The sequence below is a fragment of the Panthera tigris genome, chromosome B1, assembly GCF_018350195.1.
Source record: "Panthera tigris isolate Pti1 chromosome B1, P.tigris_Pti1_mat1.1, whole genome shotgun sequence".
NCBI lineage: Eukaryota > Metazoa > Chordata > Mammalia > Carnivora > Felidae > Panthera > Panthera tigris.
Genome location: NC_056663.1, coordinates 71605112 through 71628721, shown reverse-complemented (window position 1 = coordinate 71628721; position 23610 = coordinate 71605112). Strand labels below are relative to the sequence as shown.

The following is a 23610-nucleotide window of genomic DNA, read 5'->3' as shown; positions in this document are numbered from 1 at the left end:
TGTTTCCTTTGATATCAGTAAACTCAGTATATAACTGAACGTAGGCTAGAAAAGATCAATATTGTAATGTGATATCTAGAGGCTTTTAAGAATTGTGAACTGTTTTGGAATAGACACATGCAGCTCAAGTAATAGACTCCATCTACCACTAAATGAGACTATGGGAAAGTATATTTAGCTCTAATTTCATGGGAATCTTAAAATCTTTCAGGGCTTCTGAGGCCAATAACCTATTACTTTACTAATTACTATTTTTTAGCTAAGGTTTTAATTTTTCATTGTTCCCCTAACAAAGCAAAGTACATAAAAGGTTTCCTGATATGGAAAAATAAAGTTTTACTAAATGGCCTTTAAATTATCTTTCACTGCTCAAAGTAGATAAAGCTTTGACAAAGTCATGGTAGACCTATTCTTATAAAAAAATCTGACAATCTCTCCCAGTCATATATAAGTGCAGACTGTGGCCAGTAAGACTTGTTAGTTTTTTGTTTCTGTTTTTGTTTTTGAGACCAGTTAGTTTTTATTTTAATCAGTTTGGCTGAATTAGAGCTGAATCTTGTTTTCATAAAGTTTTCTCAGAAATAAAACATATTTTTATTTAATTGTATATATTCCAATATAAATATAGGTAATGGGTTGATTTACCCTAATGCTTCTAATTCTTAAGCCATCAATAGTAAGCATTATCCTTCATTCTTTTTTCATTTCTTTCCATTTATTTACAGAGTAAATAATTTTATATATATATAAATATATATATATATATATATAGTGCTTGACTATATGTGTGTGGGTGTTTATGTGTGTGTGATTATTTTTGTTTATTTGTTTATTAATTCTGATGACAAGATAAACATTTGAACAAATCTGATACAGACATGGTAACTTTGTATGTGACTACACTCATAATTGATTTGCAAATTCAAAGGAAATCTGAATGTCACCTCTTTAGGAATCTGAACTATTGAATTTTTTCCATTGATCCAATACTACATCATCTAATGGGTCATTTAGAACCCATTTGGTCATAATGGGTCATTTTGGCTCATAAGCATTCTTCATTCCTGGCTTTGAAGTATTGAAGTGACTGTATTAGCAAAAATTACAGCAACAGGTGTGATTACTGACCACCCATCCAACACTAGGACCAGAAGCTCCATGAAGACACATCAATCGGGCTTTGAACCATGGAGATTAAGAAGCATACAAATACAAATCAAATCATTGTATAAGGAATTATCGAACTTAAAGAACATGCTGTTCCATGAAATGATCCAAAAACAGAAGCTCTGATTCCATGGTAGAAAAAACTGGCAAAACATCAAAACCTTGAAAAACACATGCACAGACCTGAGAACACCTTCCAAAAATGTGTTCCTTTTTGTCACTAACCTAAGGTTTATTATTTTCACATCTCTTGAAAAGCCTTGAAAGCAATAGTTAAAATACCTTTAATATTTAACTTACCTAACTAATTCATTTTTGTTACCTGAAAATGTGAGTCATTTCAGCTGATATTTCTGAAGGCCACATGTTGTCTTTTTATATATTTATTTTTCATGCACTGAACTGATCTACATAGTGTTAACTTTAGGGCTGGCTACGGAATTCCTCAAGATCTTCCTATTCCTACCTAAGGAATTCTTCTCAGCATGGGGTATACAGAGAAGAGGGTGTCAGGGAGCAAGAAATCCTGTCCCTTTAAGGATCCTTCTAGCTGGACCAAGAGTCAAATTGACATGAGACAGATGAACAGGAGATAGTCAAATTTAATAACGTACATGCAGGGAATCCACACAGACATCGGGATTCCAAAGACAATCAGGAAAATGAGGCATATATGTCATCCTGAACTAGAGAAGAGGGTATTAGTCTAGGACTTAAGAGGAAAGGAATGCACTTCACAGGGTGATATAGAGAACAACAAATGTTTCATAATTAGATGTTTGCCCTGCCATGCAGATGGGCCACTCAGATAAAATTTATCTCTATTAACCCTTAGTCTGGAAAAAAAAAAAATCCCCAATTTAGATTTTCCTATGTAGTAAAGGGAAGGGCAAAAATTCCTCATGAGACTACAGGGTCTCAATTGCCTTCAGGTCAAACAGTCTACATGCCAAATGGCTCATCTTGGGGCAGGCTGCCCTTGGCCCCTACAATTCCTTCCTCTGAAATTTCAGGGAAGTTGACCTGGTATATTGTTTCATCTCATTGAACTCGTCCCTTACTCCTGACAACAAGTCAATTCAGTTCAATTCATTTCAGGAGGCAGTGATAACAATTGTGTTCTCAAAGTCAGGCCTATGGTTCAAGTATTCAGGTATTAAATGAGAGGTATTTCTTTAGAAACAAAAGCAAAATAACAGTTACTGATTGGATCAAATTATAAACCAGTTTCTGAGTTCTTAAAGGTAGCCAGTTAAGATTTCTAGATGTCAGGCTGCAAGCATTTTCAGATAGAGTGAGGACAGGCAGGGATAATCTGACAGATTGTCCTCGTTTGTAGTTTAAATGTCTCTGGCCATCTTTTTGAGTGGACCACAGAGTAATACACACAAACATCATCTATACATGAACATTGTGGCAATTTCTCTGACGTTTACATCAAGTTGTTTATAGTCAGTTTTCAGGGCTTTAGGAAAAAGAATAATTTTAGCTCTTAAATGATTCCAAGTTGAAAAGATGGGGAAAAAAATCAAATGTTGGTTTAGAGGTTGTAGCCAGGCATTGGAGGATGCTAGAATAAATAGGGATTTATTCCAGTTTATAACGAATAGTATTAAAATCTAATATCTACAAAAGTGTGCTATTGAAACAAATTTTCTGTCTGTAATCACTCTCATTTCTACCAAAGATAGCCAAATTAACAATAATTTGCAAAACAAGTCTAGTTTCAAAAAACAAAAACAGAACAAAACTTGGCCCAATTATTTGCATAAGCGCTGTGAGAGTAGTGATGTACCATATAGACTCTTTAAAACCTATTTCACTGGAACTTTTCATTAGGAATATCTAGACTGAACTTTGAACAGCCTCTCAAGGACAGAAGCCAAGCCAAATACTTGCCATCAGACAATGCCTGCAATATGTATACATTTGGGTGAATTCCTTTTTTCCGTGGGCCTCAAAATATTCTGTTTCCTGCACCTGCCAGGAAGTGACCTTCTTTACTCAACTGGCAAGGCTTTGGGAAGTCTGTAAATAAATTACCAGGCTGATATTTCCAAGGGGCTTAATTCCTTAAAGCTGGTCATAGCTGAGTCTACCCTAATTCCTTAAAGCTGGTCATATCTGAGTGTATGCATGTCTCTCTTTGACATTCCAGTCAAAGTTTTGGTAACATAACCTACGTTTTCAGTTGTGTCCTGTCATAAGAAATACGAGTTCTTATTGAACTTATGCAAATAAATATACTGCCATAAAAATATAAGAGTACTAACTGAGAGTTTCTGAGTTCTGGAGGGTTCAGGTAGGGAGAAAACAAATGTTTCAATTTGTTCACAAAAGTATATTTTATCAAATTACTATCAGTTTGCTTAGAAGTTTTCTTAAATTAAGAAAAACAAAACACTTTAAAAAGTCAGCAACGTTACAAACAAAAAGTTATACAATTTATAGCTCCTTAGTTTATACAAGTCTCATGATATTAATTCTTGTTCTACTTGAATTCAGTTTTTCTGGTAGAACCAGAAATTTTTACCTAGTCAGTTTTATGATCTTAAAGCTATCAGAAACCTGTACTCAGAGTTCTTTCCATGAGTCTCGCTAAAGATGAAACACATCTGCAGGAAACTTTTATAAGAGCATCTGAGTAAAAGTATCACTGTCTGTAAATAATAAAAGACTTAAAACGTGGCCGTGATTAAAGAGCTGATTCAAGTTCATTACAATGCAATTGACAAGAAAATATGTCTAGTTTGTGACACACACTTCAAGATAATAACACCAGCTTTCTGGGTTATTATCACCAGCTTTCTGGGAACTTTATACAATTTTTAGAACACTTATTTTAATAACATATCTCTATGAATATAATCTAAGAAACTTTAATATCACTTATCTGACAATGCTTCCCCTGTAACTTAACATACAAAATAAGCTTAATTAGTTTAATTTCTCACAATATTATTGTTTTGAAATGTTTCAGGGCCCACTGGAAATTTCAGTTAGACTGTGGTCAAAACTTTTCATTTTAGAATTTCATTTGGGGAAATATGTCAAAAAATATGAAAAGGTTTGAATATTTGATTAAACATGAACAGAAATCATTATGGAATAATAGTGAAATATCCATTTAATGAAGTGACAATAAAAGATATCAAAGGCAAATAAAGAAGGTTACATAGTTGTGAGCAAAATTTAGCTCTTTTAGTATTAATATTACACTGTTTACATAAGTAATCAAGGACTATAGTAATAAATTATCTGTAATAAACATAGCAAATTATTTTGGCAAAACAGAATCCTTTTTTTTTTTTTTTTTTTTTGGCAGATAACTTAAAAGGTAAAGAAACACTTTGTTTCTATTTTCGTATTAAAAGCAGACTGGGGTGCCTAGGTGGCTCAGTCGGTTAAATGTCTGACTCTGGATTTCAGCTCAGATCCTGATCTCAAGCTTGGTGAGATCCAGCCCTGCGTTGGGCTCTGTGCTGACAGCTTGAAGCCTGCTTGGGATTGTTTCTCTCCCACTGTTTCTGCCCTTCCCCCTCTCACTTACACGTGTGTGTGCAAGCTCTCCCTCTAAATAAATAAATGAACTTAAAAAAAAAAAAAAAGAGCAGACCCATATTTGAGAAATATTTGTCCTTTTAACAAAGAGAAAACAAATATTTTACACTAGTGTACTTTTGATGTTAAAAGTCATTTGTTTACTTAAATTTATCTTTTTTTTTAATATTTTTTTTTTAAATTTTTTTTAACGTTTATTTATTTTTGAGACAGACAGAGACAGAGCATGAACAGGGGAGGGTCAGAGAGAAGGAGACACAGAATCTGAAACAGGCTCCAGGCTCTGAGCTGTCAGCACAGAGCCCGACGTGGGGCTCGAACTCACGGACCGTGAGATCATGACCTGAGCCGAAGTCGGCCGCTTAACCGACTGAGCCACCCAGGCGCCCCTACTTAAATTTATCTTAATCTTAGCAAGCGTCAACCACACATGTAACTCCTCTCTAAAGATTCCTCCTCCACAAATCTGCAACCTTTTTACATTTAGACTTTGTCCTAAGTCTTCCTAAGTCTTTGTCTCACTTTAGGACAAAACTGCTTTCTTTTCCCCCCAAAAACTTTACTCTCATTCTTCATACTTTTTTTTACTGAAATCACAAATCTTAGTTTCCTTGCATACAAAGTTGTTTCCCTTACGATTTCCAGTAGTCGTCATTACACGGTCAGATTTTTTAATGCTTAGAAACCTTAATTTCTAGCAAAAGCTAAGTAGTAAGCAATTGTGAACTGTTTGCTACACAAGAGTTCTTTATTTTGGCAAATATATGACTGTATTGCATAGCTCTTAGAAACTCTTTCACAGGAATTTTTTTTCAATAAAGCGTATTTGCAAAAAGACACAAATTTACCTTTAGTTTTTCTGTAATAAGACAAAAGCAGATACCTAGGTTTAACACTTAATGTTTCGTTATTTATCTAATTTGGAAATGACCTAGATATTCAATAAATTTAACTTAACTCATTTAACTTAGCAACACTGTAAAGTTTTAGATTACCAAAGATTTGGAGAGCTATTTAAAAGTGTATCCACAAAACTGTTCACTTATTTATATCTCTTTAATTTATTTGTTCTTAACAATTATGTTTATACTACAAACAAAACTTCATGAGGCACTAGACACAGACATTCTAAGCTTTTTTTTTTCTAAAAATAATTTGCAACAGAGATACCATGAACTTATTTGACTTTCAGTAAACCCAAACAGAATAAAAGTTTCATATTTAATGCTGATAATTCTAAAGACATGTATATCTTAATTAAACCAACAACATTAAATTTGCTTTAATACTGAATATTTTCCCAGATCATGTGAACTTGAAAAATTGAGTTAGTTCTTATCTTTCTGAGTTTTAGAATGCCCAATCCTTACAAATGCTTGCCTTCAAACCAATTAAATAGAGTCCTTTTTCAGATTAATTTTAGTAACACCATCCAGAGACAGAAAAAATACCACATTTACAACATACATGGAGATACACTTTAAAAAATACACAGATAAGACTGTTTTTACTAATATCTGTGAAGAGGAAATTATAGGCTCAATTTTCAGTTACAGGCTCAGTTTTCAAATACCTTCCTCTGTTTTCTTTTTTTCTGATGAAAAATTTCTTCCTTAAAGTTTGTATTTCAAAGAATGGCTCTTAGGTCCTAAAGAATGTAGGGGTAGAAAATTTACATCACAAAGGCACACAGAGATTACCCAAGATTTTTCGAAGGTGGGTATTTGGAACACATCTGCCCATTATCAGAGGTGTTAGAACTTAGTTTTTATTTTTCATGTTTTAGTGTTTATTTTGAGAGAAAGCACGTAAACAGGTAAGGGACAGAGACAGAGAATGTCATGCAGGCTCCACACTGTTAGCACAGAGTCCAATGCAGGGCGGGATCTCACAGACCATGAAATCATGACCTGAGCAGAAACCAAGAGTCAAGACACTTAACCAACTGAGCCACCCAGGCGCCCTTGGAGTTTGTATTTTTAAAAAGGTCTCTTTCCCCTTCTGTTTTTTCTTTCTTCAGTCTCAGGCAACTGTGGGTTGTGTTTATATTTCAAAAAAAAAAAAAAATAGATTTATAATTTGAAGGGATAGAGAAAGAATGTAAAAAAAAAACACCTATTTTTTCCTAATGTCTCAGGGTAATTGCTATTTAAAACTTACCTTTTTTTTTTTAAGTACAGAACAATTTAGTTCCAATATCCTGATCTTTTATAATATCTACAAACATTTTGATAGGAATAGGTGAGGTTTAGAGATTAGTAAAGATAGGTGGGTTTTGACTTGTTTTTAGAGTTGCATTTCTGGTTTTGCAGAAATTTGTAAGACAAAAACAGTTGACTCTAATTCTCCAAAGAACTGGATTATAGCCTAAACACCAAGGGTCACACTTGTCTTTTTAACTAAATTTGCTTCTTTTTATCAGGGAAAAAAAATTAAATAAAATAGGAACCAAAAGATTTATGCCTTTGTAAAGTCTATGTAATGCATTTTAACATCAGCCTTTCTTCCCGCCCTCTCCCCAACCCCACCCCGGGTGCACCGTTCAATCTTGGGTTCTTTCAGCCCCTGAATATTGGCCTTCCACTGATCATTTGTAGGAGGACTTATGAAAAAATGTTGTCTTGTTTCCTCTGTGAAGGGAAGGTTGTGAATATAGTCAAATAATCTTTCTAGTTACTTTTTTTTTTTTTTTAACATTTATTTATTTTTGAGACAGAGAGAGACAGAGCATGAATGGGGGAGGGGCAGAGAGAGAGGGAGGCACAGAATCCGAAGCAGGCTCCAGGCTCTGAGCCATCAGCCCAGAGCCCGACTCGGGGGCTCTGAACTACAGACCTCGAGATCGTGACCTGAGCTGAAGTCGGACGCTTAACCAACTGAGCCACCCAGGCGCCCCTCTAGTTACTTTCTAAATTTGGTAGGATCTTTTCAAAGTAGGGGTAAAAGGTCTTTATAATTTAAAAGATGTGCTGTTGTCCAGAGGACACAAATTCTTTTGCAGTGGGTGTCTAGGATATACCTGTAAAGGATATTGCATGGTAATAATGTCTGAAGCTGGCAGAGCCTGATTTCAAGAGCCCTGGAAGGTAGGAGTAAAGCAAGCCCTATTGTCAGTCTGGGTGCTTTTGTTAAATTCATTTCTGGCTTTCAGCATCTACATGAGCAGCCTTTACACTTTGTACCTAGAGATTAGGCCTGAGTGATCTCTGTAAATCTTGTAGGGAAATGAGGCTGGACTTTAAGAAGGGGATTTTATATTGGGTGTGGATATTTATTTTTGTCTTAAGTCTAGTTTCTGTTCTTTTATCCTGCCGAGGGAGTCCCTGAGGCCAGCCACTATACCACTAAGTCAATGGAGTGTTCTCTATTATATTTATATATAATATAAATATAAATTATAAATAATATTTATATATAATATAAATATAAATTATAAATAATATTTATATGCAAATATAAATTTAGAAGGAGAGAAAAACGACTCTTACCACTCTTGCTTCATTGGACTCCACAGATAGATTCCAAGGGACTGACATGGTTAAGACTGCCAACTGCATGTATGTGTGTGTGTGTGTGTGTGTGTGTGTGTGTATATATATATATGTATGTGTATATATATTAAGATTCCAAGGGACTGCCAACTGCATGTATGTGTGTGTGTGTGTGTGTGTGTGTGTGTATATATATATATATATATATACATATATATGTATGTATATGTATATATATATATCTCACAGCCAATTTTTAAAAATGTTTATTTATTTATTTTGCAAGAAAAAGAGTATGAATGGGGGAGAGGCAGAGAGAGAGAGGGAGAGAGAGAATCCCAAGCATACTCCATGCTCAGCACAGAGCCCCACGACCGTGAGATAATGACCTGAACTGAAATCAAGAGTCAGAGGCTTAACCAACTGAGCCACCTGCACACCCCCAGTCAATTTAAAGGATCCATTAGGCGGCCATTAATGAGCAAGATCTATTACTACCCACTGAAACCAGTATGTTTTTCAATTGTTTAATGAAAGACACAAGAGGTGTCTAGAGAGGGTATAAATGATGCAACCCCCATGATCCAAAAGTTTACTCCTGAAATTAGTCTAAAACCTCAAAGGGCTTCCTTGCACAGGCAGTAAGAATGGTGTATGTCTGGTTTCCCATAAAAACATGAGATACCTCCAGTCACAGGCCCACTAATCTGTGACACCAGGCTGTTGTTACTGAAATGGAAATTTCCAGCAGTAGCAAACAGTGAAGATTGAGACAACAAAGGTTCCTGTAGGCTCGTACCTCTCATGACAAACTCCCCTAAGAGCTGACACAGCAGAACTGAGACAGCTGGAATTCTAGTCTATTTGGCCATCGAAATGCACCCTGGTAAGTGCACCGTCTGAAAGGTGGAGACCAAAGAGACTGTTCTCATTGGCCACAAAACCAAGCTCTTAGGACATAGAACAAGGTGAAAGGAAAAATCATATCTGGAATATGTACATTAACAGCTTTATCTAAGCTTTGGGTCTTCTCTTGGAGCCACACTAATACCTAGGAGAAATGTGCCATGGGATTGGGGATCTTGTGCCATTTTATAGTGTACCTGATTGCACAGAAGTTTTCTCGAAGTTGGTGGGTAGCTTAGTGTCAATCTAACCCATTCTGTGACCAAGGTATCCTATCATGGGAGTCTCTGAGTTCAGTGGCAAGCGCTCTACCAGGTTTTAAATGCTTGCCTCCTGTCCACCGGTTTTGCAGCTTTGGCTTCCAAGGTGTCCATCAGCAATAGCCTTTCCCTCATGTGTACATTCAAAGTCTGTTTGACAAACGACATGAAAGACACAGACAAAAGAAAACAAAGATCATCTCTGGGAGGAAAGGGATCAGTAACCAAAGAGTTGTTAAGCCCAAGGAACAACTTCCACAAATATTTTCTTCTGCTAATCTAAATTTAGAAAAAGAGAAAAACGACTCTTGCCGCTCTTGTTCCATTGGACTTCCCAGATAGATTACAGCAGGCTGACATGGTAAGAAATCCTACCTTGTGCCGGCTGTAAGTCAGATGTCCCAGGATCTCTCAGCTGCAGCTGTGTCCAGAGAAAGCAGTGTCCAGCAAGTTAAAGTGTCCTGCCAACTATGCCAACTGTCCCAGAGCAAGAATTCCTGTCTCCTTCAAGTGTTCTACCTGGAATAACATATTAACAGGAGATAATAAAATTTAATTGTGTACGCACAGGCAATCCACAGACATGGAGATTACAAAGACTGTCAGGCAAAGTGAGGTATATATGTCATCCTGAACTAAGGAGAAGGGGCTACAGGTCTGGGACTTCAGAGGAACGCAGTAAAAAATAAACACAAGCCCCAAATGGTGTCACTTAGACAGAGTTCCCAAACTAGTGCTCAATACATAATCCAAATGCAGTTCAATACCCACAGAAATGTAGTCTTTAACTATTCAGCCAGGAATTTTTCAATCTGTGACATTGATTTTGTCATCCGGATCCTCTCCATCCCCCAAAGAAAGATGAGGTATTCTGCGTGAGACACCTTGCTTTGCCTCCTAGAAACCACCATCACCTGAAACAATCCTATTTTGCTAAAAACCTTCTTGCCTCCATCATTCTTCTATAAAAACCTTCCATTTTGAGCAACTCTTCAGTGAGCCTCTCTACTTGCTAGTTACAGTGCTGACAGATTCATGAATTAGTTAATAAAGCCAGTTAAATCTTCAAATTTACTTGGTTTAATCTTTTTTTTTTAACAGAAGAAATCCTATTCACAGGGCAGTAAGAAGAGCAGATATTTCATACTTAGATGTTTGTCCTGCCATGCAGAGGGGTCATTCAGATGAAATTTAGTTGGTAACCCTTATTTTGAAAAACAAACAAACAAACAAACAAAAAAAACCCCTCAATTTAGATTTTTCTATGTAGTTGAGGGAGTGGTAAAATTTCTCTTTAGCTTGCAGGGTCTCAATTGCCTTTAGCTCACAACAGTCTGCATCCCAGGGGCACTTGGCTGACTCAGTCAGTAGAAGATACGACTTTTTTTTTTTAACTTGTTTTAATGTTTATTTATTTTTGAGAAAGAGAGAGACAGAGAGACAGAGAGACAGAGAGAGAGAGACAGTGTGAGTGGGGGAGGGGTGGAGAAAGAGGGACACACAGGATCCCCAGTAGAACACGTGGCTCTTAATCTCAGGGTTGTGAGTTCGAGCCCCACATTGGGGATAGAGTTTACTTAAGAAAAATAGATAAAATAAAAAATTTTGGGGGCGCCTGGGTGGCTCAGTCGGTTGAGCGGCCGATTTCGGCTCAGGTCATGATCTCACGGTCCGTGAGTTCGAGCCCCGCGTCGGCTCTGTGCTGACAGCTCAGAGCCTGGAGCCTGTTTTGGATTCTGTGTCTCCCTCTCTCTGACCCTCCCCCGTTCATGCTCTGTCTCTCTCTGTCTCAAGAATAAATAAACGTTAAAAAAATAAAATAAAATAAAATAAAATAAAATAAAATAAAATAAAATAAAATAAAAAATTTTAAAAACCCAGACTTTAAAAAATAGTCTGCATGCCAAAGCAGTCCATTTGAGATGGTCTGCCCTTGATCCTACAAGAGTAATATATTGTTTCTGCAAATGCCACTTAGTCTACTTGTGACCATATTCCTACGTTTCCTTGTCAGCAGTGGCAACAATGGATAGGGTGTTGCAGAAGTAGAGGGACCTCCTCTTGGGCTCCTCTATGGCTTGTGGGCACTCCCTTCTCCCCGAACATCATATCCTTTGCAGTATCTTCTGGACCAAACAGAAACTGGCAAAGATTTAGTGGACAGAACTTCCTTTGGATTCAGAGTGAATATAAGACAATTAGAACACAGAACAGAAAATATATTAACAAATGCGGATAGGTGTTGGATAGAAGGGCAATAAGTGCAAAAAGTTATCAGACAGAAAGAGCAATGATGGGGGAAGTTTGAACTTCAGAGAGAGAAGAAAGTCCATAGGGATGCTCATCCTTCATTTCATCTCATATCTTTCTCCTGGTAGACTTTTGTCATTTTTCATAATTAGCAAGCAGTTTCCTTTCCCTATCTTCTACTTACAAAAAGTCTATGGTAGAGGACACCACAGCACACTCCAGACTGAGACGCAGCAGGGGTGTACTGCTGGTCAAAAGAGGATAGGTCGACGTAGGGCCAAAATTCTTTTTAACAGGTTAAAAAATTGTTACATCTTCATAGAAAAATATCAATGGGTACAGAAGGTCATAATACAAATTGCAAGAGTCGTGGTGTCTCCAGCCACTGGTTCCAATAGAAGAAAATAGACATATCGAAACCTTCCTATGCACCTTCCCAAAGATTATGCTTATAGCAATGTATGTGTGTGTGTGTGTGTGTGTGTGTGTTTTCTTATTAACCAAATAGCATTTTATTCTATATAACCATTAAAAAATTGAGGCTAATTACATTCATATATCAGTTGTTTATTGAACAACATATTATTCTGTATTGTTATGTATCTTTTTCCAGAGTTGTAGAGAGTAATAGGCTATTTCAATGGTTAAAAATCAATAGTTAATACTAAATAATGCCTTTGTATTTTAATTATGGTATAAAGTGTTCCATTGTATAAAAGACTCTAATTATTCTATCCTTTCATCATTGATAAAATCAGTGTTTTTATAAGTTATTTGTTGTTTTGTTAGTTTTCTATATAAGTATTTCTTTATCAATTACACTTCAGCATAGGTCTCTGGGTACCAATCCCAGTACAGTTTTATTGCTTTGGCATTTTCTCTAATGGTATTGAGATTGTTCTCACAGTAAACTGTTCACATTATAGAATAGTGTCCTGGCTTCTCAGGTCCACTTGAGACTGGTGACCTATAAGCAATGCTTGCTTTTCCTTCGTCACTTTTGACCTAACACTAGTTAGCCATATCCATGCACATCAGGCACAGAGTTTTAATCAACAGACAGTTCCTGTTCCTCTCATCTTTTCTCTGCGGTGGGGCTCAGAATATTAACTAACCTGAGTGCCTGGTAGAATGTAGACTGGGAGATAGATTAATTCAAACATTGTTCATTTTGTACTGGGCTTTTTCCAGTTCATGTGTTACCTTTCAGAAAGAGGAGGAAAATTCAATTCTGGACGGTTAAAAACTCCCTGGAGTCATGGATACCGCCTATGGGGTGGGGTCAGGTGTCCCATCAGGATCAAACACAGAACACTGAATCTTGTAGGGATGTTTAGTAATGGGCAGAGTTGGGTTTGACACACTGTTCACCAAACTGTATTATTATGCTCACCAAACTCATTATTTTAGCTGGCTCACTCAACTAGTCTCATTAACTACAAATAATATGTGTTAAGCTCAGTACTATTAGCTTTCAGTTTGCCAACAGCTGTTGAGGGATCAAGCCACAAAGGAAATTCTTATCTGCAAAACAAGGATGAACACGAGGATGCTGACTATGGGGCGTATTCCTTTTTAGGGCTTGACCATTGCAACACACACACACACACACACACACACACACACACACACACATACACACCCTTAGTTTTTGTTACCCCTGAAGGCAAGTCTTTGCGTAAGAATACATTTGGTGCGACCACAACAGCTGCAATCTTCCTCACCCAGAATTCATGCAAGAAGCAAGACTGGAGCTTCTCCGTCGTCATTGTAATGGCCTCAAATAAAAAAACCTTGTCACCAGGGCGGGGGTTGGAAGGCACTGGAGCGCAGCAGCCCTGCGAGCAACCGAATTCCCTCCTCTGTCGCTGATTGGTTGAAAACTGGGAGGCAATGACCAGCCTCCAGCGGCTCGACTCCTCATTGGCTGCGAGGAGGTGGCAATCAGGGCCGGCCCAGGCGGCTGCGCCGCTTCCAGCTCTATGCTGCCGCCGCGGTCCTGTTGCGCTGTCGCTGCTGCAGCCGCCACCCGGGTCCCTTCGGCCGTGCCTCTGCGTGGGGGCTGCCTCTTCGGCTCCGGTCGCAGACACCATGGTGAGTGCTTCCAGCCGGGTCGGGCTGGAACATCACACCGCGCTGCGCCGGGCCTGGTCGCCCAAGGGAGCCGGCCGCGCCACCGGAGCTCGGCGCGGGGGCCGGGGAAGCGCACCGTGGGTCGCAGGAGCCGTCTCGCCTTTTTGCCTGTGTCCAGGGCGGGGGGTGGGGGGTGGGGTGGGTAGTGGAACGCTGGGGGTCGCGACAGGGGCGGTGAGTGCCTTTGCTTCTTAGGGGAGGGTCCGCCACTCTGCATCGCGCAGCGACTCCCCAGACTCGGGAAGGGAACGTGCGGCTGAGGCGCGAGGGCTTCTCGGCTCAGGCTGACCCCATCAGTGTGAGTGGCTGAGGGCCAGTGGCGGGGAGGTGCCGGGTTCGCGTCCCCCTCGCCACATTTTCCCGGATGCCCGACTTGCCTCGGACTGGTGACAGGTGAGTGGAGGGGTAAGAAGGTGTCCAGGCGGTGGGGCGGCCGGGGACGGAGAGGATCTGCCCTTTATTGGGGCGGAGGTGGCGCGCCTCGGATGCCCCTCTTTAACACCGAGTGCTTCGAACCGAGCGGAGCCACGGGGTAGGGCACAAGGTTAAACCAGAGCCGTGGCAGCTGAGGCTGCAGCCTCGCCCTCAAGCCCCTGCCCACCTACTGAGGGTCCCTGACGCTCAGGTTTCCCCTGTCCCTGCAGTACGGATTTGTGAATCACGCGCTGGAGCTGCTGGTGATCCGCAATTACGGCCCGGAGGTGTGGGAAGACATCAAGTAAGTGACTGGCTCCCCTAGCACGGGCTCTGCGCGCGCGCTTGCTCGCGTGTGTGGGGCGGCGGGGGCGGGGGGTGGGGGCAGGGTCGGCGGGGGTCCCGGGGCGGCCCCGGCGCTGCACCGCGCGCCTGGCTGCGTCCTCCGCTTCCTGCCTGGGTCGTGGGCGCGCATCCTCGGAGATGCCTCCGGCCGCCGCTCCCGGCTGCAGCTGCGCTCCCACGCTCCGGAGCTGGGACCCGGAGAGGAGGGGCGGCCGGGGCGGGGCTGCGAGGGCGAAAACCAGGCGGAGGAGCCCCTGGGGTCACCGCGGCCTCCCGACCCGGCCTGAGCGTGGGAATGCTCTGCCAGCGCCGGGGCGGTTCCGGAGCTCTGCAGGCTGGGCGACTCCCACGCGGAGTGGGGCCCGGGGGACCACTAAGGCTTCCGCGACGTTCAAAGAGCCGGAGGCCTTAGGAACTGACGGCAAACCTGGACTCCTTTATGATTGACACACCTCGCAGACCCATAAAACAGCTGAGCCTTTTTAGTGTGCAAAAACTCAACTTATCTTGAGACAATTTCTTGAGCAATTGAATCAAGTGCATTTATTCATTTGAAATGAAGTAAAATTGGAATGTTTTTTTTTTTCTTTCATTTTCTCAAAATTTTGGTGTCTACTGTGGCGAAGGCTGCCTCGCAGGAGAGCATCCTAGCGCGGGGAGCCCAGTACTTTGGCTGTGGACCGAAATACCACAGCCACCTGAGACTTTAAACCTGTTGGAACGATGGGTCATCTCTGCAGGCACGTTGAGCATTTTGATCTAACAAAATTCTCTCCCTTTTTCTTCTCTCTTATTCTGGTGAAATTTGCATTTAACTTGTATGGATGGGCACAACCAACTAGATAAAGCAAAGCCATATACTGTATATGGGTTTTCATACTGGAACACCAATCTGTCACGTCGAAATGGAGATACAGGGAGTGATTACCTGGGTGGGCAGAAGAGAAGAAACACATTGTTATTCTCTGCTTTCATTTCCTAACCTCACTGATTTCATTGTGTTGTATCAAGTGGGTGATGCTTTCATGCTCCCCCCCCCCCAATATATTCCAATCATTAGCATTCAATCCTAACAGGTCTTATTATGCAGTCACATGATAATGATTTCTTTTAAATATCTTTTTCCATGGAAATGGTCAGGGTTAAATATTAAGCACTAGAAATAACTTTTCCCTTCCTTGGGTTTGTATGGTTGAGCATGGTTTCATGTTCCATGAGCCATTTCTGTTACTCACAGGGCTCATTTACATATTAATAAGAGAAGTGGAGATTTGGAAATTATGGCTTAAATCAAATGAGTATTTAGGCACTAAAGCTTACTTTGGGATTTGAATCTGTCTGCCTTATTAATACCTTCGTAATTTTTATTTTGCCTGGTAGAGTTACAGAGAAGGCAGACATCAAAAGCAAGATTTTAAACAGTGTAACTTAGTATAGGGTTATTTTTAAGCCACTTGCTTTGTGAATTTATGAAAGCATCATGCATGTCCCCACAGGTTTTCCCATCCATAATATAGAAATCCCCAAATTTCTGGATGAAAATCCTATGACAATAAGTTTAAAATTTTGAGAGCACAGTAAAATCTATCATGGCTAAATAGTCATTATGTGTTTTAACCAGATTTAGAGTGTATGTCCTAGCCATTATCAATTTAAATCACTGCTAAATACAAAGATGAAAAATTACACTTTAAGAGGAATGTATCAGCAGTTTTCAAAAATTAAATTATCAAGTGATTTGTTTGGATTGGCCATATTTTCCCCAGAGAAGGTCAAACTATCTAAAAATATTCAAACTCCACTGGTGTGAGAACTTTGTCAAAGTAGGCTAAGAATATTGTTACATTCTACTTTACGAAACAATGCATTTTTAATTACACATCAGTATCCTTTGACTCACTAATTTATCTTTATTTCTGAACAGTATTCTTAACCCATTCAAGTGTTAATAACTTAAATCATTCAAAATGTTTTTTTCCTGGTAACATGAAACAAACCATATGGGTGTGTGTGTATATATATACATATATATGTTTACATCAAGAATTATGTACCTCTGCAAGAAGAATACTATTAGTTAAACTAGTGTTGTAGTGCAGGTGTTAACTTTGATTCTTTTTTTGTCTGAGCATCCCTTTTGTTGGAGACCATATTGTCTTGGGTACCATTTAGTATCTGGAATAGAGAACATTGTTCAGTTTTCTGTGTTGAGAGGGATTAAAGCAGCTCATTGGTTTCCAACCCAGTCAGCACCTCTGAGGGGTTACTATGCTCTCCCTGGAAGAGTATTTGCTTAGCACAGCAAAAAGATCTCACTTCCTGGGGGCTGGAGAGGAAAATTTGGAGGAGCTTAACTTTAAAATGCTCCTTGGGAAATTCTGATGCCTCCTCTCAACTTCATCCTCTAGTCCAGGGAGGATCACTGCAACCAATGGTACAAGACACTTCCTGTTTTAACTTTTTATGAAAAACTAAATCTGTGATTTGTTGTGTGTGTGTGTGTCTCTGTAAGTACCAAACATCTCTATCTTCCTCTTTGGTCTTTTTGAGAAACTATATAAATTGTTGTTTATAGAAGTTATATATAACACTTTTTGTTTGTTTGTTTAGTAGGAAATGGCCATATATCCTCCATGAGAAGGAATACCAAACATTTAATGACAAATAAAACTCTAAGTAACAGATTCCAGACAGAAAATTTTCAGCGGTAGGAGCCAAAAATGCTTCACTGTAAACTCCATATACAATTACACTCTTACCAATCATGTAACCATTTCACACAAGCTTTAAGTTCCTCTTTTTAAGAAAAAAAATCATCTAAACTAAGGATCAGCAAATGTTCTCTTAAAGGGCCAGAGAGTAAATAATTCAGGTGCTGTAGGCCAAGAGTCAATAATGAGGATATTATGTAGGTAGCTATATAACTGTTAAAATGTAACCATCTAAAATGTAAAAATTATTCCTTGCTCTCAGACCAGACAATCCAAGGGGCAGTGGGCTGGATTTAACCCATTTACTAACTTCTGATCTAGACCCTAAATATATATGAAAAAGCAAAAGAGACCTCTGAATCTACCTCAGATCTTGTTTTGTTGGTTTTTCAATTTTCAGATGGTCTTTTCTAGAAGCCATGGTTCCAAAGTGATGAAAAAATAATAATCATGATTTCAGAGAAAACAAAGTCAGGATATACATAATAGAAGAGCACCTAAGCACTGGGTTTAATTATCTCTGTTATCCTTCCATCATCCCTGGCAAAACAGATAATTGCATCAAGTTAATGGGTGCAAATTTAGATTGACCTAACTTCACTGAAGCATAAGGATGGATTCAAAACACTGAAAAAAATCTAAGATGGTTGAAAGTTTATAAAAAAACAAACCAAAAAAATACCTAACAACTAATTATTTTGCCTAGAGTTGAGTGGTCCAAGGAACGAATTAAAAATAGATTTGAAATTCGCAAGTGCTATATGGTACATGTCTTATCCCTTCTCTGTTTCACTAAAAGGTATGAGATAAATACTTGGATCAAAATTTTGGTATGAGATTTGAAAATAATGTAATCGCATTGTTAGTCGATAACATGTTGGAGCAAATTCCTCTAGAAGGCTGTTGATCATCTTGAGTAAAGAATTTATGTATGTTTAGTATGGTTTTATTTGATGTACCTACAGCAGGGCAGCATACTTTTTCATTCATTGATTTATTCCTTTTTTCATTCTTTAGTTAAGCTTGTTTTTAATGAGCATAGTGTAGTCCTTCAGCCACTGAGGGTAGAAAAGTAAGATGTGCTCCTTTGCTTCAAATAAAGTCTTATCATACTACTAACTCTTATCAGAGTTATCAGGATATTTTCTGCCTGTAACTCAAACATAGAAACATTTGGACCTTCCAGTTTTGAAATTAATGTATCTAGTTGAATTTGCTAGTCACAAATCAGTCATTATTGTTCATATTCCCACGTTGTCTCAACTATCCAAGCCTCCCTGCGTAAGAAAACATTATACCTACTGTATACAGTTGTTGTTATAATATGTCGAAAACTGTCTGAAAATGTTTAACACAGATTTTGAAAAGTAACTGCTTAATAATAAATGGTAGCTATTATTAATTTTACTCTAGAGTCAGAGTTTTTTGACTCTTCTCTTCCCCAACCCACCTGAAAGATAATGAAGTTCTCTTTTGAGTAATAGTAGGTCATTGAAGTCTACATAGACTAAATGTTCCCTCATTGGTGTAGATGAGTCACTTCACTGTCACTGTCACTTGTTTTTCTCTTTTGTCCATTCTGTGCAACTGAGACCAGTTCTTTAAATTTGAAGTGCCTCTTAGACTCTCTTCTTCTTTCATTCTGGTTCTTAGCACTTTCTTTTGTGCCGCTCGAACAGCACCCTGGTTGGGTTCTGTGTGTCAGGCTTGTCCCAGTCTCTCTATTTTGCGGATCAAGGGAAGACTGTTACTTTCATTATGCTGGTTTTCTGCTCACGTCCCACTTTGGAATCAAACTTACATTATACTTTTCTGGTTCCCTCTCCCCTCATCCCTATGCATTGTTTGAAAGAGTAGCAGCAGTTTCTCCTTATCTATTTTATGAAAATAAATGAGAACAAACAAAAGAATGCACCATGTTTTGCCATGTTTTAATAGATTTTCATATTCATTGAGGCCATATAACTAAATTTCTATATCATTCTGACCCTTGTTCAAGTAGGTTGTTATCTATTAATGGTACTCAATATTATAAAAATTGTTTAAAACTTCCAAAGTCCTTTCCTCTATGCACTTTCAGTTGAGTGCTGAGATAGGAAAAGTCGTTTCCAGCTCATTTTTTCCCTGCTTTATTGAGATATAATTGATACATAACACTGTGTAAGTTTAAGGTGTGCCAGTGTGTTGATTAGACACATTGATCAAGTGTGAAATGATTGCCACCATAGCATTAGCTACCACTTCTCTCCTATCACACAGTTACCCTTTCTTTGTTCTGGTAAGAACATTTAAGATCTACTCTCTTAGATCTTCAAGTATATGACCCAGTGTTATTAGTTATAATCAACTTGTTAATCTTACAACTGACTGTCTTACCCTTTACACAATAGCTCCCCATTTCCCCCACCCTCACATCCTGGGAACCACCACTCTGCTCTGTTTCTCTGAGTTTGCCCTTTGTAGACCCCACATATAAGTGAGCTCAATGTTGTTTGAGGCTTGTTTTTAATGATCGAGCTGAGTTTCCAGAGGTGAAATGACTGTCCTGGGGGATTATATGTAGGAAGCTGAAAGGTCAGGGCTCCAATCCTGCTCTTCTGGTGTCAGTTTACTGTTTTTTTTAAGATGGAAATAGGGGAAAATATAATATACGTATAAAAAGGAAACCATATTGTCATACCTAGAAACTTCTTCAGTACAAATAAACAAATTAATATGCAGATAAAAATGGGTAAATTTGATCATTGTTAGGATTGAGACCTTCTTTTGTAGAAAGACCTGCCAGTCACCCCGAAAGATAGAGGTAGGCATAGTGCATGAGCTGATAAGCTCACTAGCATTTGAAGTTATTCTTGCAGGTGGCAGTAGATGTCCGTGTGTGAACCCCCTCGCATACCTGCCAGTGAGCTCTTTCCATAGGGCTCTCCCAGAACCTGGACCATGTCTGCTGAGCAGCCAGGTGATAGGCCAGGTCCTAGCCTTTATCTTGGGGTTTTTCTTTGATGATTTGAAGCATCCCCCTGAAATCAAGCCAGGTTTTCGTTTTACTTGAGATACTTGCAAATACTTTCTGTAATTTTCGAGAATGAAGACGAAGCATAGAGACAAATTATTTAATTGGGTGTCTCAGAGAAGGAGCTTCGCACGGTAAAATCAGAGCCAGGCGACATTAGAAAATCTGTATTCTCCCTTTTAGCACACCCAGACCTAGTTGGGGCAGATGTTAGCTAGACATTGCTGCTGTTCGCAAGGAACGATGTCCTTTTGGCTCTCTCTCCTGTCCACAGGATAAGGGACTTGAACACATGCTTCTCTTCAGTGTGTTGGAAAGCAGTAGGTATGAACTGATGGTGTGTGCACATCAACAGGAAAACACACTTTAGGAAATCTGTACAACTGGCCCAGTTCAGAGGGTGACAACTCAGAAGACATGAGTACTTGCAGCTTCTCCATCTGCTTCTTTTCCTCCCTGTTCATTAAAGAGGAAATGGTGGGAAAATGGTGTTTTCGTGTCTAGTAAAACGGAGCACCTTTTTTATGTCAAAAGATACTGAGGTCTGCTCAGCAGACATGATCCAGGTTCTGGGAGAGCCGTACGAAAAGAGCTCACTGGTAGGTATGTGAAGGAGTTTACACACCGACATCTATGTCCGCCTGCAAGATCTTTCTATTCCAGGCACAGGCAAATATTCTGCAGTATTTTTTGTATCTCTTTGTTGCTGTGGCTATGGGTCCATTGCCTGTTCTGATCTGCTTGCCATTCATTGTCGAATCCTGAAATATTAAATTGTTGCCTTCTTGGAATTCTTTGTGATCAGTTTTCAAATCACTCAAACATAGGGACCTTTCGGTCCACAGCTCCCGCTTTCTCTCAGCGCTCAGCCTCAATGGGCCAGTTTTCAGTTCCTGAAAACTTTGAATTTTATGTGTGAGAATAACACCTGTGCTTAGCAGTTCTCATCTTCCCTCTCCCTATCCCCTACCCATAAAAGGAAACATCTTTCAGCCTTGAGATGGCAAAACAAATGTTACCTCTTTTTTATTTCTTTTTTAAATTTTTTTAATGTTTATTTTTGAGAGAGAGACAAGAGGATGAGTGGGGGAGGGGCGGAGAGAGAGGGAGACACAGAACCCACAGCCGGCTCCACGCTCTGAGCCGTCAGCACAGAGCCCGATACGGGGCTCAAACTCATAAACTGCGAGATCATGACCTGAGCTGAACTCAGACGCCCAACCAACTGAGCCACCCAGGCACCCCAGAACAAGAGTTACTTCTTAAAGGAAAGCTTCTCGCACCTCCAAAGCTGATTTTTCTTCATAGTACATACCAGGGTTTATGATCATGTATTTCTACTATTGGTTAATGTTCGTTTTGTCTTAGTAGATTCTAGCCTTTGTAAAAATTTCCTAGGGAAGAGCCTGGTAGATTGTTGTCCTTTTCTTCTCTCTCTTTCCCTCAGTGTATGTGTGTACGTGTATGTATATATATGTATATTTATAATCCTTCACATTTTTAATTTCTAAAGAGTAGAACACATACATATTCACAGACTTTTTTTCTGTAACCAGTATTTATTATGTCAGAATTTATGTAACCAGAATTTATTACGTCACTATTTTTTATGTCACCATTTAACACAATATAAGCTCTGTTGAAATGGACTTTTTTTTTTTTTACATATCAGCAAAGGCAGAAGATAGAGCAGTATATTATAGCATCTCCTTTTGGAAGAGTCAGAGTTCTTTTATGTCATTTCTCTGTGTACATGGATATAATGAAACAATTAAAAACACTGCTGTTGGATTACCAGTTTCATATACCAAAAACAGTTACTGGATTGGATTCAGGACAAGGTTGAATCCTTTCGCAAGTGTCTAAAAGTCGGGTAGATGTGGCGCTGTTTAAAGTCACTGCTATAGGGGCGCCTGGGTGGCTCAGTCGGTTGAGCGTCCGACTTCAGCTCAGGTCACGATCTCGCGATCCGTGAGTTCGAGCCCCGCGTCAGGCTCTGGGCTGATGGCTCAGAGCCTGGAGCCTGCTTCGGATTCTGTGTCTCCCTCTCGCTCTGCCCCTCCCCTGTTCATGCTCCATCTCTCTCTGTCTCAAAAATAAATAAATGTTAAAAAAATAATAATAATAAAAAAAATAAAGTCAGTGCTATAAACTGTAGATAAATGTTTGTAATGCCAAAATTAAATGTAAAAACCAGATGAGAATGCTCATCAGGTCGTTCAGTTGTGAATGTAACAGCTCATATATATTGCACACTTACCATTGGTTCCTCAGTCACAGTCCTAAGTGCTTTATACTCATTGTTTCCCCTAATCCTTACAGCCACTGTAGACAATAGATTTGTTCATTGTCCTGATTTTATAAACAAGGGAAATAAATGAGTCTTCAGGACTTTAAAACGCTGTCTCAAATCCCTCAGTTGTTAATCATCAGAGCAGGGACGTGAACGCAGGTAGGCTTGCAAGAATCACATTATGTGCTTTTCCCTAAAGAGAAGGACCTATGACCTTCTTTCCAAAGGAAGCCAGTTTAGCATCTTCATTGGCAAGATGCATGTGTATTAGTACTGCTCATTTTTTGTTTTGTTTTCCTGGACTTTTCAAGCACTTTCACAGGTGATTTTAGCTATGACTTTCTTAAAGGTGGTTTTATTCACCAACTCGCACATCTATTGCAGAAACTCAGAGCCTCAGAAATTTTGAGCAACCTATTTACCTTAAAAGAGCTGTGACTCTGCTTACAAGGTGAGTTAATGTTGAAGGGCACACAGAGGGATCTAAGTGAATTCCTGTGTCTGATGAAGCTACTGACAAGGGTTCATGTGAGACGTTTGTGGACGTGTCTTCAGAATTCAGGCAGTTACTAATGAGACTCTCATTAGACTCTCATGGCAACTTATACAAAGGAAAAAAATTGCAATTATATATTAAGAATGATGTCACTTTGCTGCCATCTGTGTCACTCTTGACAGCATTTACTGTTACTGTTTACAGTACTCGGATGAGCAAACACCTTGACTTCAGGAGGAACCTTTACTAACTGCAAGAGACTCCAAGCAGAGAGCTGTCACTGCATTTAAAGGGTCTGTCTCTCCCTGCGGTAGCTGCCTCAAACCAGTTTCTCTGGAGATTCAGACTTAGTGGGAATCAACTATTGAAAATTGAGAGGTCATTAATACTTCACAGCCACTCAGAAAAAAGAAAAAAACAATGTGAATTTTTAACTGTTTAGATAGTATATATAGTTATCTGTGTTTTATAGTGGGAGATTTCAATTTTAGTAATGGTTGGACACCATTCAGCATTTATGATGTGCTTACAGTGCACTAAAATAGACCACCTTGGGGTTCATTGTCAAGA

At 39.3% G+C, this 23610-nt stretch overlaps 1 protein-coding gene across 3 annotated transcripts in view; it reads left to right on the top strand.

Annotated features, from left to right (window-relative positions):
* Positions 1-13603: 13603 nt before the first annotated feature.
* Positions 13604-23610, top strand: part of GUCY1B1 (guanylate cyclase 1 soluble subunit beta 1) — a 48478-nt gene continuing 38471 nt past the window's right edge. For all 3 annotated transcript variants that reach the window (XM_042983716.1, XM_042983715.1, XM_042983713.1), the window contains exons 1-2: positions 13604-13729; positions 14413-14486. In XM_042983716.1, the coding sequence (XP_042839650.1) occupies positions 13727-13729; positions 14413-14486 (77 nt within the window). In that variant the 5' untranslated portion in view covers positions 13604-13726. The remainder of the gene's footprint in view (positions 13730-14412; positions 14487-23610) is intronic.